General features: G+C 48.5%; 1 protein-coding gene across 2 annotated transcripts in view; it reads right to left on the bottom strand.

The window, feature by feature from the left end:
* Nucleotides 1-12,618: 12,618 nt before the first annotated feature.
* KREMEN1 (kringle containing transmembrane protein 1) overlaps nucleotides 12,619-18,172 on the bottom strand; it is a 67,696-nt gene continuing 62,142 nt past the window's right edge. For both annotated transcript variants that reach the window (XM_074321735.2, XM_019743130.3), the window contains exon 9: nucleotides 12,619-16,791. In XM_074321735.2, coding sequence (XP_074177836.2) covers nucleotides 16,623-16,791 — 169 coding nt within the window. In that variant the 3' untranslated portion in view covers nucleotides 12,619-16,622. The remainder of the gene's footprint in view (nucleotides 16,792-18,172) is intronic.

The following is an 18,172-nucleotide window of genomic DNA, read 5'->3' on the forward strand; positions in this document are numbered from 1 at the left end:
CCCAGAGTGGTTTGAATGCTGTGGCTGCTCACAACCCTTTCCCTGTTGTGGGTGTTACGGAGTGAGAGGCTTTCTGGGCGTGGGCCCCTAGTGCCTGTCAGAGTTTTAAAGATGTAGCAGGCATCTTTTCTAGAGAGTACTCCAAGGCCTCCAAGTCCCAACAAACTCATAGTTAGAGCATAAGCCCACACCAGCCACCCCACTAACCTACTGCAGACCTGTTGGCGGAAGATCAGACACCCTGATTGCTGAGGGTTAATTACTGACGTGGTGCCCAACTACTGGGGGAGAACTTGCAAGAGTCTTTCTTTTTTCTCTTTCCAAAGGCACAAACATTTGTACTGCAAGTAGCCCAGGGGGCCCGGAGATGTTTATTTTGTAGTTAACAAAGAGAAGAACCTTTTGGTTGGGAACTAAGTGTCCTGCTGGCCCAAGGGAGAAGCTTCTGGGGGACTCCGTGCACCAACAGGTGTCTCTGGGGGTGACTGAGGGTGGGGTGGGAGCAGCTTCATTCCTCCCTGATGGATTAAATTCCTTTTATGAGCAGAAAACAGGATGCTCTGAAATAAAGATCTTCCTATTGTTGGGTCCTGTAGGGTTAGAACCCAGAGGACTCACCTTCTGGCAGAGAGTTAGCAAATCAGAGGGCTTCTAGGTGTCATGGTGAGAGTGAGAGTTATGACCAGGCTTAGGGCTTGGAGGGTGGTGTGGGATCAGTGTTTCCTGGCCAACCTTCTTCCACCGCTCTCTGTTCTTACCACTGGGCGGCGCTGGTGAGCAAGGCAGCACCCGGAGGGCTCCTGCAGGGAAAGCCAGGGTGCAGGAAGCTGGGTGTGGGGTTGTGCTGAGGGGAAGCCTGGCTGGCAGGCAGCCCCTTGGAGCCTTCCCTTTGCACCCTGGGGGCTTAGCCTGCCTATTTGCCCACTTGGGGCTAGGAGGGAAATATGAGGACATCCAAATTCTCTATTTGTTCCTGACCTGAAGCAACAGATAAAGAAATCTGCTGCAGGCCGGAGGACAGCAGAGAACGCTATTTTCACCCAATCGATACGTCCCTGAGAAGGTGAAGGTCAGTAGATACTTTTATGAAATAGGGCCACGTATTGACTATTTAAGCTACTTAAAGGAACCAAGTCATGAATTATTTTCTAAGGAGGGAACTGCCCTTATTTTGTTCACTGTGTGCTTGGGATTTGATAAATGGGGTTCTCAATCCCAAAGGGCATATCCGGGGTCCCCCAGGCTCTTGGTGGTTCCTGTGAGGTCTGGTTTGAGAACCGTGTCATTCAATTCCCATTTGCAGAGTCAGGACTATGGGCAAAGCCCTTGATACGTTGAATTCTTTCCAGACCTTTGGAGTTAGGAGTATTACCACCCTCTGTTTACTGATAAAAAGCATTAAAATGCTGATGACAGAGCTAAACTCTTTACCTTTATTATATTATTTAATCTCCACAACAACCCTATGAGAAACTGTTATACCTATTTTATAGATGAGTAAACTGAGGTTAGAAAGGTAAAATAACTTCCTTGAAGTCTGGGGACTAGTGATGGCAGAGCCCACATTGAACCCAGGTCCTTATGAGTCCAGAGCTTGTAGTCTCAATGCTCTTCTGACGAGGAATCAAGGCTTGTGAGGTGAAGCCAGATGGCTTGGCCAAGGTTACCTCCACAGGGTGTGACATCAAGACCTCCTCCTTCTCCACCCTATAGTTCTGACTGCAAATGGGAGCTGAATTGCACGGTTCTCAAACCAGACCTCACAGGAACCACCAAGAGCTTGGGGGACCTCGGATATGCCCTATCTTTGGGATTGAGAACCCCATTTATCAAATTCCAAGGTTCTGCCACCTTCCTCAGCTCCAGCGTCCAGGCCCTGTCTCCCCAAACAAGACACAGGTACAGCCTGGAGTGTGTTTCCTGCATACAGAGTTCGTTCCAAAGCCTTGGGCCCAAGTTGCAAATAACTAAGGAGGGAATGGAGAAATGGCAGAGTGCACCAAGAAGAAAGATCATTCTTGGCCGTCTCTCTGAGCCTGAGAAGTCAGCCAGGAAGGCAAGGACTTGGAGAAAGTTAAGCAGATTCTGTCTCCCCCTTTGCTAAGAGATGGATAGCAAATCTCAGCCAAGCAAGGCAGCATGCGAAAGGGCTGGCCTAACCTCCCGCACAGGACTGAGAAGAAAGGTAAGTTTCTAAGAGACTGGGACTCCCTACACAGGAAAGGGAAGTGATTTTAGCTGAACGTTTGGCTGGGAGTCTGGCTCATGGTTCCAACTCATGGGTATTAGCAAAGGAGAACAAGGAATTGCTGAGGGTGGCAAATTGGTTATAATTAAGAGAACCTGGGAGATGCAAAACAATGTCAGGGCCACCAGCTGTCCTGGATCTCGGCCTTGGTCTGAAGGAACAGCTCAGAAAACCAGCCGCCCTCCCCTGCAGTGCAGGCCATTCAAACAAAGAGCCTCTCCCCGGCCTTCCCTTATGCTCCCAGGGCCCAGTGTGCTGCCATGTGTTAGGGTCCCCCTTTCTGCTCTACCAGCACCTTTTCCTTCCTTTTCTCCACAATTTAATCTGACAGGTCTTGTCACTCAGGAAAGCAAACAGGCGTGGGGATGGGTTCAAGTCCTGATCCTGTGCTTCTTGCATCAGTTATGTAAGCTCTTTAAGTCTCCGCATCCTCATCTGACAAATGGGGATAATAACAATGCTTAATCCATACAGTTGTTGTGAGAATTAAGTAAGACGGTGTGAAAGTGGGGGGCACAGGGCAAGGCTGGCCAACTGTGGCCTGCCACCTCTTTTTGTATGGCCCACGAGCTAAGAATGGTTTGTACAGATCTTAATTGTTGGGGGGTAAAAATCAAAAGAAGACTATTTGGAGACATGTGGAAGTGATATCAAATTCAAGTTTCAATGTCCACAAATTGTTATTAGAACACAGCCTGCCAGTTGTTTACATATTCTCTGTGGTTGCTTACTTATGGGCCCTAGTGTCCCCCTCCCATGGCCAAACCCCTTGTAATGTGGGGTCTCTGGTCCCACTCCCCGCATAAGAACACAGGATATGGTGAGGCCAAAAAGGAACACCCACGGAGCCATGGATAAGGGGTTCATACCACTATTTTATCGCTGGAGGCTGGGTTGGAGACACACAACGTGCAATCTGCCATCCACGCTTGCTAACCCCACACGCTAGCCGCAATCCACTTGCTAACCGCACTTCCTACACGCAATTCACCGTACACTTCTCTGCCAACCAACAACCCTACTTGCTAGCTGCAATCCGCACTTGCTAGCTCAGCCATGGCAGTTATATCAGTGGCCAATGGCTCACTGATTACAGCTCACGGCCAACTAGCCACAGCTGATGGCCATCCAATCACAGTTGAGGGCCATTTACTACCTGAGCCAGCACCTTTCCACGTGAAGCCGAGAGCCTGGAAACTGCTCTCAGGGACTCTGTCCCCACACCCCTCCCCTCATGGAGTCACCCAGATAGCTCCAGAACTTGCAGGGATGGGATCCCTGAGGGTCCCAGTGGATGGGCAGTGGTGCCAGTGGCTGGCATCGCCAACCACTGTGGACAGAGTTGAGTCGTTATGACAGAGATCAGAGACTGTATGACCCACAAAGGGTAAAACGGTTACTATTTAGCCCTTTGAAGAAAAGGTTTGCCAACCTCTGGAATAAATGCCTGACACTTAATAAGTGATCAGGAAAATGTATCCACAGTTACTATTATTATTAATACACTTGTCATTGTCCATGTTTGGTCTATTTTTAACTTTCAGACACCGATGCTTGGCTTAATGGAGAGATTTCAAACCTGGAAGTTCATGGAAGGGTTTTCGGGGCTCTCTAAAGCTCCAGAATTTCTATGCAGATTTTTGTAGGTGGGGTCCTTTGGGGGGAGGGGCTTGATAAGTTTCTTCTGATTCTCAAAGGGGTTTGTGTTCTCAAATACATAAAGAAGTGTAGGTTTGATGCCTTCCTTACCCCAGGCAAATTGATCTGTACTTTCCTGGGCTCTCTGGAGGCAACATCTGTGATGGTGAGATATTTGGGGGCCTTGAGGCCTCCCTCAGAGCCCACCCACCTGCCCAGGTGTGAGGGGCCTGCAGTGCAACTGGAATGAGGAGCCCTAGCTTCTGGAGCCAGCTGACGACAAGGGCTGAACCCAGGCCTTGCCCCCCACTGGCTGGGCCCCTTCTCTGAGCCTCCCAAGCTGGGTCCCAAGGATGAATTCAGTCATGTCTGTTGAGTGCTTAGCACAGTGTCCGGCACATGTAGGGTCCTTGTGTCCCCCTCCCACGGCCAAACCCCTTGGAATGAGGCAGAAATGGTAGCTGCTGTTATTATTGTTACTATTATTACTGTCATTACCATCCTTGCACATTCGGAAGCTCTTTCCTCACTCACCCCAGGCCCATGAAAAGCTGCCCCATCTTCGACTAAACATGAGGTTTGAATACCCCTTGAGTGCTCTGGATCCGGTTTATCTTTGGTGCCGGCAACGAAGGCAAGTTCATTAAATATATTCATTCACATGATCAATGTGCAAAATGGCAGGCCCCCAATTAAGTTTTGAAAAGTTCAGCTGCCTCATTTGAACAGGGACCATGGTAAACGTTCCTAAGAGTGAAAGAAGTGAAATCTGAAACTTCTCCGTTGCAAAAGCCTTGGCTGTTTCAGACCTTTCTGTTTTTCCCCTGAGGAGTGAGCCTGGACCTCAAACTTGGATCTATTTTCCCTCTAAAGTCCTTCTCTGCGGAGCCTGGTTCCCCAGCCCAGTTATCCGCAGCGAGCAGGTTCATTCCGGAGCGCAGTGACCACCATCAGGGGGTTGGGGGGCGTCTTTGCTGCCAGGCTGTCCTGGAGACAGGCCTCATGCACACAAACTGGTGCACGGCCAGCCCTGCTGGTGCGGCCTGTCCCCAGTTGCCGGGTGTAGTCCCATTCAGCAGGGGCCTAGTGGCTCCAGACAACAGCTGGAGACCAGAAACGAAGACTTCCAGCTACAAGCAAATGTTGCTGCTTCTTGAGGCTGAAATATTCTATCCCCAAAGTGTCCCTTTCAGCCAAGCAAAAACAATCCCCCACAGGGACCTGACCCCGCCACAAAGGAACAAAAGCTCTCCAGTTCTCAGAGTCCCAGAGACTGTCTGCAGTTTCAGGCACGCACAGCCCAGGGGGGAGAGGAGATGGTCATGTGACTTCCAAGCTTGGAGACAAGGTCACCCTTGTCCAGCTCTTTTCGTTTCCACAGGAAGAAGCGCCTTTGATTGCCTGACAAAGGACGAAGCTGATGCTGGCTCCCCGGGTGGGTGGGTTTTACACTGTCCGAATATCTCACGTTTGGGAGAACAAGGAGATGAGGTCAAGGTCAGTGGTTCCCAAAGTCCACTCAGATGGGTTTGGGAGAGCTCTTCCTGGGCCTGCTTCAGGCAAGACAGTTGCACATTCTGGCTGCATTTATTTTTCTGCTGTAGGCGAGTCTGTCTCTAACCAATGAGGCCACCCCATTTGTTTTCTACCAGCTATTAAAAATATTCTCCTTCAGAATATATTTGCAAATGATATATCTAGTGATGAGTTATTTAACCTCATCACTATCTGATTCGGGGTTGATATCCAAAATATATAAGGAACTCAATAAAAAAATAAATAAACAATCCAATCAAAAACATGGGCAGAGGACAGGAAGAGATATTTTTCCAAAGAAGACATACAGATGGCCAACAGACATGAAAAGATGCTCAATATCACCAATCATCTGGGAAACGCAAATTAAAACCATCATGAGATACCACCTCACAACAGTCAGAATGGCTATTATCAAAAAGTCAACAAATAACATGTGTTGGCAAAAATGTGGAGAAAAGAGACCCCTTGTGTACTGTTAGTAGGACTACAAATTGATGCAGCCACTATAGAAAACAATTCGGTGATTCCTCAAAACACTAAAAATAGATCTACCATACAATCTAGCAATTCCACTTCTTGGTATTCATCCGAGAGAGAGAGAGAGAGAGAGAGAGAGAGAGAGAGAGAGAGAGAGAGAGAGAAATAAAACACTAATTTGAAAAAATATTTGCACCCCTATGTTCATTGCAGCATTATTTACAATAGCCAAGATATGGAAGCAATCTAGGTGTCCATCAACAGATGAATGGATAAAGAAGATGTGGTATATACATATACACAATGGAATATTACTCAACAATAAAAGAGAACAAAATTTTGCCATTTGTGACAACATGGATGGAACTAGAGGGTATTATGCTAAGTGAAATAAGTCAGACAGAGAAAGACAAATAACATATGGTTTCACTTATATGTGGAATCTGAAAAAAACAACAAATGAACAAATAAAACTAAAACTGACTCATAGAAACAGAGATCAAACTGATGGTTGCCAGAAGGGATGGGGGTGGAAGGATAGGTGGAAAAGGTGAAGGGGAATAGAGTCAATAATACTGTGATAACTTTACATGGTGACAGATGATTAACAGACTTAGTGTGGTAATCACATTGTAAAGTATATAAATGTTGAATCAGTACACTACACTATACACCTGAAATGAATGTAATAGTGTACAGCAACTAAAATAAAATAAAATAAAAATTCCCTTCAGGGAAGGAAAGAGCTTCTGGGAAAGAGAAGGAAAGCTCAGAGAAGAGAAATACTCAAGTGAAGCTGGCCTTTCAGGTGCCATCATATAGGAACAGCCACAGCAGTGTGAGGGCTGGCTGCTGCTGCTGGGTACAGGCCAAGGTCAGCTACGGAGAGGAGAGCAGGAAAGAGGGGCACACCTGCCATGTCAAGGTAATGTGCCTTCCAGAGAACTACAATGAGTCCTCACTTAACATCATCGATAGGCTCTTGAAAACTGCCACTTTAAGCGAAATGAAGTATATAACACAACCAATTTTACCATAGGTGAATTGATATAAACAAGAGTTAAGTTCCTACGGCATATACGTATCTGGTCACAAAAACAGCACCAAACTGGAGATCCAAGATGGCGGAGTAGATAAACACTACCTGCTTCCTTCCATGAACAGATTAAAATTACAACTAAATTATAGAACAATCCACCTGGAGAACCATCTGAAGTCTGGCTGAAGTTTTATGACTAAGGACATAAAGAAGTCACGTTGAGACCGACAGGGGCGGAGACACAGAACTGGCTAACCTCAAACCTCCATGTGGCGGTTGAGAACTGGGAGGCATATCATGGCCATGGAGGTTCCCCCCAGAGGAGCAAGGGACCCCAGCCCCACACTGGCCTCCCCAGCCCAGAGGACTGGTACTAGAAAGAGGAGCCCCCATAACATCTGGCTGTGAAAAACAGCGGGGATTCTGACCATCCGGAGAGGATGGAAGGCAGCGGGAAACACAGGCATCCTCTTAAAGGGCCCAAGCACAGACTCTCTCTCTCCCAGACACTCACCTTGGGCTCCAGCAGAGGGACAGTAACTCATGAGGTGTTGGAGACATATGGGGGTCAGACTGAGGTGTGTAGCTTTGGGACGAGGACTGGAGGACGGTCGGTATTTTCCTTGGGGGGTTCCTCCTCCCGTGCAGTTGGCAGGCGGGCGCCATCTTTCCTGTGTTGAGCCCGCCCCCTATGCCAAATCTGAATCTGATTGGCCTGGTGAGCTCTGCAGCTCCGTCCTGCTGACTCACTGAGACCCTACCCCACCCAACGACGGAGGCACTTTCTCCAAGAGCAGTCTAGGAAACACAGAGAGTCCCAAACAAGATAAACCCAAACAGGCCCACACCAACACACATTATAATTAGAATGGCAAAGTTTAAAGACCAGGAGAGTGTCCTAAAAGCAGCAAGAGAAAGGTAACTAGTAACTTATAAGGGAGTACACGTAAGATTGTCAGCTGATTTCTCAACAGAAACTTTACAGGCCAGAAGGGATTGGCACAAAATATTCAACGTGATGAAAAGCAAGGACCTACAACTAAGATTACCCAGCAAAGCTATCATTTAGAATTGAAGGACAGAGAAAGAGCTTCCCAGACAAGAAAAAGCTAAAGAATTCATCATCACCAAACCAATGTTACAAGGAATATTAGAGGGACTTTTTTAAGATGGAAAAAAAAATCAAAATTATGAATAAAATGCCAATAGCTACATTATCTATCAACAATTACATTCAATGTAAATGTTTTAAATGCTCCACTCAAAAGACATAGGAGGGCTGAATGGATAAGAAAACAAGACCCTTACATGTTCCGCTTACAAGAGACTCACTTCAGATAGAAAGACACACACACACAGATGGAGTGTAAAGGGATGGAAAAAGATTTTTCATGAAAACGGAAATAAAAAAAACACCAAAAAAAAGTTGTGCTTTTTTTTTTGTAGCAATACTTAATACTAAACAAAACAGACTGTAAAACAAGAGACAGTAATTCAAGGACCCAGTAATTCCACTTCAGGGTATTTAACTGAAGAAACCCGAATGCTACTTCAAGGGGACGTGTGCACCCATGTGTCCATTGCAGCGTTGTTTACAATGGCCAAGATGTGGAGGCAGCCTGGGTGTCCATAGATGGATGAATGGATAAAGAGGAGGTGGTACATACGAGTGTATACAATGGAATATTGCTCGGCCGTGGAAGGGAACGGTCTTTTGCCATCTGAGACGGCATGGATGGACCTGGAGGGTATTGTGCTGAGTGGAATGACAGACAGAGAAAGACAGATGCAGTGTGATTTCACTTATATGAGGAATCTAAAGAACAAAACAAAACAGAAAAAAACTCATAGATACAGAGAATATTTTGATGATTGCCAGATGGGAAGGGGTTTGGGGATGAGTGAAAAGGGGGAAGGGATTAAGAAATACAAATTGGTTGTTACAAAGTAATCATGGGGATGTAGGTACAGCATAAGAATATAGTCAATAACATTGTAATAACATGTGTGATGTCAGATGGGTACTAGATTTGTTGGGGTGCTATAGATGGGAGGGGGTTGGGAGGCAAGGTGTAAAAGATGAAGGGAGAAAGAAGTACAAATTGGTAGTTACAAAACAGTCATGGGGATGTAAAGTAAAGCATAGGGAATATAGTCAGTAATATCGGTGGTGCCAAAAAAAATGTATACACGACTTGTATTCATCGTTTGTCATTGATATATATTGAGTATTACAATTTTAAAATAGTTTTTTTCTTTTTTAAAATGTATATACATTTTTTTGGCACCCCTGGTATAGTAATAACTATGTATAGTGCCAGGTGAGTACTAGACTAGTTTGGGGGATAATTTCTTAAATTATGCAAATGTCTAACCACTATGCTGTACACCTGAAATTAATATAAAATAATATTGAATGTCAATTATAATTGAAAAATTAAAAAGGGGGAAAAAGTGAAGGGGAATAAGAGGTTCAAATCTCCAGGTATAAAACAAGTCATGGGGATGTAATGTACAGCGTAAGGAATATAGTCAATAACATTGTGACAGCGGGTACAGTGTTAGATGGTTCCTGGACTTATCATGGTGATCACTTTTTTTTTTTAACCGTCACAACAGAAAAACAAAAATTTTAATGCTTAGAACCTCACCCAATCATGCTCCAAATGACAATTTTATCATTATGGAAAAAATAATAATGACACATTGCTTCAAAAAGCAAAAAGCATGTTGCAAAACAATGTAGTCCAAAGTTTATAAGAAATCGTATTTTTATACAAAATCTAGACAATGCTCATCAAGGCGTGAGCAGTGGTCACTTCTGGGGGTGAGATTATGGGCCTATTTGTTTTGCTGGTCTGTATTTTCTAGTCTTACCCCACACATTTCTCAATTTTTATTTACTCTTCAGATAGTTGAGAAATTTATATCTTCCAACTATAAACAATGAATACATACAAAAGGTAAAAAATGCCAAGTCTCTGTGCCTCCTGTGGGCGATCACTTCTTTAGGTCTATAAATGTTAACTAACTATGGTGTACACCTGAAACGGATATAATGGATGTTAGCTATATTTTAATAAAAATCTTAAAAAAACAACAACCCAGCACCAAACTTCTAAATAAAGAGCCAAAACACTTCTAATATTAAACACTGAAATAAGCGTGAGATTTACACATATTTAAGAAAGATGAATACAAACAAGTAAGATCATTATTTTCCACCCCACTGATTCTGGGTCAGGATGGAAGGCGGCAGGAGTCTCTCCCATTAACTCAGGGGGCAAGGCGGGAACCCACCCAGGACAGGACGATGCCCTTCCCTCACAGGGCACACTCACTCACTCACTCACTCACTCAGACTGCGACACTGTAGACATGCCAATTCATCTCACGTGTACACCTTTGGGAAGTGGAAGGAAACCGGAGTTCCTGGAGAGAAAAGCACGCAGACGTGGGAGAACATGCAAACTCCACACAGAAAGTGGCCCTGGCCAGGAATTGTTTTTTTTCTCCTCGGCAGTGTTACAAGGAACGACATTGAACAAAACAGTATTCGAGGACCCGCAGTATCTGGAATAACTGCTGTGCTGCACGCCTTTCTTCCCCCACCCCTTGCTGTCCTGTCATGACTCTCTGGAGTGATACAGCTTTTGCAGTCAAATACCAACTACACTGCCAACGGTGAAGGAAGCAGCCATCGGAACTTACACAACTGTCTGTCTATGGACAATTTGTTTCAGAAGAAGTGACTACCAACCAAACTTCTCAAGTTAAAATGGTTGTCAAACTTCCGTGAGCAGTGGCATCACTCAGGAAGCTTCCCAGGGATTCTGATCTGGCAGGTGTAGGGTGGGGCCCAGGAACCTGCATTTGAATAAGCACATCAGGGACTGATTCTGAGGCAAGTGATCCAGGTACAACCCTGAGAGACACGTCTGCATCTGAGGTGCCGGTAATGGTCTTTCATTGGACTGGCCTGTGTCCCCTTCCCCTCACTAACCACAACCAGTTGGAGCAGAGACCTCACCCAATCATCTCCTGAGAATCTGAAATTGGGGCTCACAGAACCAGCAGTGTGCGTGTGCCTGAACCAGTCAGGTTAGAAACTCGGCTCGTAGGTTCTTTGGCTTCTGGGGCTGCCCCCGTCTCCTGCCCCCACCCAGGTCCTGCCCGGGTTCTTCATCTGCCTGAATGTGCCCTAAGATACTGTCTTCAGCAGCCTTTTGAGATGCCCTAGACACACCCCGGGATGGCATCTGGGCCCATTTTCCTGTGGATCGTGCTCCCGAGGCCTGACCTACATGGGTCTTAGGACGCCTGTCCAGGGCCTACCGGACACCTCTGCCACAATGTCCCAGCAGGGCCTGTCTTGACTTAGTCTGGACCCCCAGACAGATCTCAGCATGTTTTCCCTCGCACCTGGCACCTTTTATGTTCTTTATTTCAAAGAACAGTGCCCTCTCTCCACGGCACCCAAGTCAGAATAGAATACTTGGGCATATCCTAGACACTTCTTGTTCGTACCCCACAGCTCTACTCTAGAATAACAAGGAGCAGCTACCATTTATTGAAACCACACGACATGGTAATAACTCATCACAGCTCTGTGAGGCAGGTACTGTGACTGCCCCCATCTGACAGATGGTTAAGTAGGCACACAGGGCTGAGTCACTCACCCAAGGTCACGTGTTAAGTGGTGGGGTTGGGGTGTGAGCCCAGGCAGTCAGCCCCAAGCACCTGCCCCACCCTATGGGTGTGGCCAGTTTGCTCTCACCTACGTCTTCCCCTCCCTCCACAGTGCTGGTTGGGGAGCCTGGGCAGGGTCCCTGAATCTCTTGTTTGGACCGTGTATGCATAAGCCTCCTGACTGGCTCCTCACCCTTGGACTTGCCTACTCCGATCTGGAAATCCTTCTAAAGTGGGAATCTGATGTCACTCCGTGGCCAAAACCCTCAGTCTCCCTGCTTTACTCCCTGGCCTCGTGGTGAATAAATGGTGGGAGCCGAATCCTGTAGGCCGACTCCAGGACTGTGTTCTCACCTGCTGTCCAATGCTCCCCTGAGCCTCAGTTCCCTCACTGGGAAAGGAGGGGCGACAGTACCTGCTGAAAGGCCTGTTAGGGTATGCACAGCACCTAACAGCAGTGCCAGGCGCAGAGCGGGCAACTCACACCTGGAGCCTCCGTTAGTAACATCACGAAGGAAAGGGTGGGGCGAGAAGTGGTTGCTCTGAACCGCACGATGAATGGCACACGGGATAATAAGCACGTTAGCGTTTTAGACACAGTTTGTCACTTCATCTTCATCACCTTCTGAGGCACAGACACGACTGCATTTTACGGGTGAGGAAACTGAGGCTGAGAAGTAGACTGACCAACTTAGGTCAAGTCAGACGTAGGTCTTTCTGAGCGCAGAGCCCCCATGCCTTTCCCCGAGAACGGCCCTGTCTCCACCGTCCAGTGTGCTCATTTGGAATTCCGGCTCTTTCAGATCTTACCGGCTGAAGACCAACTGTGGGTCAAAGCTGTGACGAGACCTGAGGAAACTGGGAGACACTAACGGGAAAAACGGAACAAATGGTGAGGCCGGCATTGGCGCAGAGTTGAGAGCACACGGTCTCCTTGTCCTGGGCTCTGAGAGCTCGCCCATAAAAATGACAAGCCAGGGCCCATCGCTGTTTCTACAACAATGAGAATATTTATTTTCTCCAGGCAGTAAAAATAACATTCTTCTCTCTTTTGTAAAAGTTAAGTACCATTACATTCCATTTCCTTAAATAACAAAATCCTAAAAATATATATTAAATTGTATACAGTGCGTCACACTTCATCTTATATTTTAAAATACATGATGTTTCTATTTTATTCTCAAAGTTGCATATTAAGAGCATATGTACAAATAAAGCCTTGTCATCCAAAGTCAGGATCCCCTGCGGAAGGTGAGTCTGGATGTGGGCAGGTCTGGATGCTGCGTGAACCCCGCCAGGCAGCCCCCACTTGGTGCTCCTTGAAGACACATCCTTTCTGAAGCAGGAGATTCGCCTCGGACTTTCCGCCACACCCACTTCTGTCTTTGAGTATGTTTGACCCCGCAAGACAGAAACCTGTGAGATGGGCACCCCCGTGGGGTCTGCAGGCAGAGGGTGAGGCCCCGTCACCCGAGCCGGCCAGCCTGAGGGGAGGCAGCTGCGGCTGGAAGGTTTGAGAAGCACCCCATGCCAGGGCAGCTAAGCTGAGAGACCTGGCCAGGAGGTAGAAGAGTGAGGCGAGTAAACAAAGACACCAGAGGAAACAATCCAAAGGTTAAAAACTCCCAAGGTAGTAACAGAAGCAGACATCAAACACCAAATAGGAGACTTGAAACCCAAGAGGGTGCCAGGTGGCTGGGCTATGGAGTGGGGAGCTGGCCTGGCTCTGTGGGAGACCTGGGGTGGCCTCACCGGGCAGGGAGACGGGTCTCTGAGGCCATCCACTAAGTGCTTGTGAGGATTAAGTGCCCAGGACGCACAGAGGCTTGGCGACGGCCTGTGTGGCCTGCTGGTGTCGGGACGGCCTGGCCAGACCCTCAGCCAGGTCAGGCTGACTCCTGCCTGGGGCTGACAATGGGGCGTGTGGGTGGGGCTGTGCCCCATAGGTTTGGCCTGAGGTCCAGGACAGCTGTACTCACTAGTGCTTTGATCTTTGTGGGTTTCTGGCTGACTGGAGTCTTGAGACAGAGCCCACACTTCAGAAGTTACTGCAACCAGGTTACCTCGCTTACACCCAGAGAGAGGCCTCAGCCCTGTTCTGACATGGAAGGGTAGGTGGGGGAAGGTACCCTGGGTTCATTCCTTCTCCTTCTTTGCTCTCTAAGCAATGACACGTGGGGAAGAACACAGGGCACCGAGTGCCTTCTAGAGGGGCCAAGGACACTGTGAAGCACATCTAAGAGAAGGTGCACTCACCATGGGAAGCGACAGGGCCCTCCCTCCTGTGGGGACATACGCTGACACAGCAGGACCTGGGGACCAGTGGTGAGCGGGATGAGATGGGCACACAAGTCCTGAGCACCCACTTGCAGCCTTCTCCACTCTGCCACCTCAGGGCAGAGGCCCTGGACAGGATGCTTTCAGAGCGGCCGTCCATGGCGGCCCCCAGAGCCCCTCCCCATTCCTCTTGCACAATCTTCTGCTGTCTGACCTGTAATGTACTTTTCTTGGGGTGACCCTTTCCAATCACCTCCAACCCTCACTTTCTTCTAAAGTAGTTTCTTAAAAGATCAAGTGCTTCCGCCTCCAATGCCCCTGGAAGCACACCTCACGTCTTCTGGGACAACTGATTTCTCAGGTGTTTACTTAGCCACAGGGGACCCTCTGTGGGGTGTTGCTGACAGGTTCCAGCCAAAGCCATGGCCAGACTGTGGCCATGGAGCTTACGGAGGTTTGGCCCAGGACAATTTATGACCATCTCTGCCCGCGCTCTCCTGAGGCTGGTCTGGGTTTCCTGCGGTCCCTCCCTGGGCAGGAAGTCGATCCTGGCAGCACTAGGCTGTTCCAGGACCAGTAAGGAGAGCACTGAGGCGTCACCAGCCCTTCCAGGCTCTGCGAAGACAAAGGGCGGATCCAGCTGCAGGCTTGGCACGGGCTCGGGGCTTGGCCCCTATGACCACAGGTGTGAGCTGAGCAGGGCAGGCAGGTGGGCCCACAGGATGCCCCAAAGGCCAGCGATCAGGGTAAGTCCTAGGCAGCTGAACCACTGCCCCTCGGCTGGGCGAACCCTTTGCCAAGTCCCACATTCCCTTTGTGCTGTGACTGGATCTATTCACAGCACAAGGCCCGTTGTGACTATGCACAGCTGACACTTGGGTTTGAAAGGAGATTCCACAAAAGCCAGGAACAGCTTGGAGGGGAGACCGCACATGTCAGTATATTCCCAGTGGCCCTTGTAGGGGACAGACCTGTCTCCAGACCCAGGGGCCTGTGGACAGCTGCTTTAGGGTGATCACCCTTTCCAGATCAAAGAGTGAAGACGACCCCAAGCAGCTCCATGGCTGCGGCAGGCCTCCCATGGTGCCTGGGCCAGCGCTGCCTGGACACCCTGCCCCACTCCCCTCCTCCGGATGCCCCTCTGCCTGCCAGCTCCTAGCACCTCTCCTGGTTGCTGAGTGTCACCTCTCCCTACAGACACCTCCTAGCTGGCCCCACATGGCCCTGTCCTTTTGGGAGTGGCCAGTTGCAGACGGGCTACCAGAACCCCAGGAAGGGACATGGAAGGCAGTGGCTTAGGGACTTGGGGGAGGGAGGCAAAGTGTTTCAAAGATGGAACCTGTGAGGCCAGAGGCACATCAAGGCCAGGCCTGAGTGACTTTGGGGGAGTCATGTTCTGACAAAGGCCGAGGCCTGGCCTTCGGAGGCTCAGGCTGCTCTTCTCAGCTGCTGCTGGCAAAGCCTGCTTTTGGATGGGGGCGGATTCCAGTGCAGGCGGCACTGACTCGCACAGTGGTGAACGCTGCACTTGCAGCTCTCACTCTTTGGAGGCCTGTCCTCTGAAGTTCTCCACTTCCCAACCCCCCCCAAGCCCCCACTTCTCACGCCATCTCTGCGATTCACCTCTCCCCCCTGAGGAGCAGGGTAGTGTAGGATCAGGGACGAGAGCCCTCCCCTTCTCTCCCAAGCCATTCCAAACCCCGCTTTGTCCCCGTAAGACGGGGCAGAGAGGGCTGCAGAGAACACGGGCTATGGGGTTCTTCTCTGAAAATGAGGGACACCTAAAGGAAGGACTGCTGGCACCCCGTCTCACATCATGCTGCCTAAATGCTAAACCACGTTCTGAACTGAGTGAGCTTAGAGAATCATGGAGAGATGAGGGTCTGGCTCACAGGACCACAAGCTGCGCGGGGGCAAGACCCGACAAATCCAATCCAGCACCTATGAAAGCTGTCAGTAAAGTCTGTTGTGGGAAGAAATGAATGGACGTTTTATACGACCACTCCTCGAGCTCGCTCTGCTGGTTACCAAGCTATGGAAAGAAGCCACAGAAAGAAGCCTGTACGTGGAAGGTGTGACATGAATGGGGATCCCCAGACCCAATTCTCAGGATCCCTCCCAGGTTGAAGGAGGCCCATCCTCATCCAGTGCCGAGGGCAAAGCCCCAGAGTCAGCACAGATCATGGGCCCTCTTTAGGGCTTTGGGGTGCTATGCCCAGGAGTACAGGACCTAGCCAACCCTCAAGAAAACCTCAATTATCCCTGTTTGGCCTTGCTACAAACCATAAAGGCCAGGAGAACGTGATCTGTGTGTAGACAAATTGGAGAAGAAGGAAGTAAGACTCGATGTACACTACACCTACCCGCCACCCGGCAGTCTAGAATGTCCCTGAACCCAGTGCTGGGACACAACCATTTCTATCGTCTCAGCCTCACTGTCCTGACACCCCCGTTCCTAGATCACAGAGAGAGACAGACGCAGGACGGCCTGGACCCGGGGACCGCAGTCTCTCCTAAGTGCAGATGGTGGAGCAGGACGAATCCAGGCGACACCTGCCCCTGCAGCAGGGCACCCCTTCCCAGTCCACAGGCAAGTGCCCCGAAGAGGTCAAGGGAGAGGCAGGGAAGAGCTGGTCAGAGGAAACCACGGGAGAGGTGGTCCCCTGTTGGCCTGGAGCTCAGAGGGACCTCGTGTCCTGGGCACAGGGGGTACTTTTAGTCACTCACAAGAGGATTACGGTCATCTTGTTGACTCTGACCCTTGAGCTTCTTCTTAAAGATGGAAATTGAAGTAGAAGGCTCATAAAAAATGCTCCAGATTTCCCCTGAAGGCCCTGGTTGACGACAATCCCTAAGGTCCCTTGAAGCAGGAACACGATGGGATCTGTCAAGCAAAAACAACTTAGTTTTTCAAGTACAGTAGAACAAAGCATCCAAAACAACCTACCATGTCATGAGATACCTGTGCCTGTGAGATGTGATGCGCAGTGAGGTGCGGTCTCGGGAAAGACCTAGCAGCTGCCTTTAGAGATCTGAAGGACTATTGTCCTGTGGGACGGGGGTGCAGCCGGGCAGATTCCAGCTCAGTAGAACAAAGAACTTTCTAACTGGCAGAAGTATTCAAACCTAGACAGGGTTGTTCCGAGGGATCATGAGTTTCCAATTTTTTTTTTAAATAAAAGAACTCTTTCTTCAAATGACATTTACCTGGAAGGCCAGCCACCTAGTTAAAAACGGGATAAAGGCAAAACCACTCCAATTGAAGTGGGTCCTGCCTTACCACTGATGCTGCTTGGCAGGGAAGTTCCAGAGGGACTCTGCAATGTCACTTGGGAGTCAGACATGTACTTGAGGGCCTCAGCGTGCTGTGAGCTGCTGGCCCTATAGGAAGTCTCCTGTTCTCCTACTGCTGTAGGGGACACATGGACAGGACTGTGCCCAAGAGGCTTCCAGAACATGTGAATTGTGACTTAAAAAAAAATAAAAAAAATAAAAAAAAAAAATATATATGTATATATGGCACTTGAGTAGGCTCAGCAAATAATAATGACATTGTTTCCACTGAAAAATGTAAAGTGCAGGGTGCAAAGACCTATGGGTGATCCCAGTATGGCCAAGGGCAGCCTTCACAGGGCAATGGAGGAGCTGGCAGCATTTTGTGTATAAAAACGTCTGTGGCAGAGGACTGGTAAGGTCAGGAAAGAAGTGGCTTTCACGGGACACAAATGTTCGGGAAGGCCTTGAAATGGAGAAAGCCTGTATACCAATTGTATCTCAATAAAACTGGGTGAGGGGGTGAGGAAAATGGAGGGCGCCTGGACTGGGACCCACAGGAAAGACAGAGCAGGAGTCTAGAAAACATTAGAAAGGAGTCCCCTCCATAAGTACACAAACTTCAGTAGCATAATTGTCCCTTTCATGGAAGGCGGAACGGTTCATTGAGTAGCAAAATAAAGGAAGGAAATGTTGTCTTTTTCCCCCCCGAACTGATCAGAATTAAAGAAGGTTCCATAAACTTCTTAAATCACTGCCTGAAAAATCACTATTAAGCAATAGTTAATAAAATGTTAGAATTCTCTCTCTAAGAATGTTTCCCAATTTCTAGAAGGCATCGGGAAAAATGCATGGTATTGTTCTAGGAATCTTTACTCCTGCATCAAGAGCTCTTTAAGGGGCCAGCATAAGGCAAAAAATAGAAATTGTTGCTTTTTATGGCCAGACTGTTTCAATCCTCCTTGAAATTGTATCCTTTGGACACAGGTGGG

The sequence above is a fragment of the Rhinolophus sinicus genome, chromosome 9 (genome assembly GCF_057876585.1).
Source record: "Rhinolophus sinicus isolate RSI-liver-muscle chromosome 9, RSI-T2T, whole genome shotgun sequence".
In the NCBI taxonomy this organism is placed as follows: Eukaryota; Metazoa; Chordata; class Mammalia; order Chiroptera; family Rhinolophidae; genus Rhinolophus; species Rhinolophus sinicus.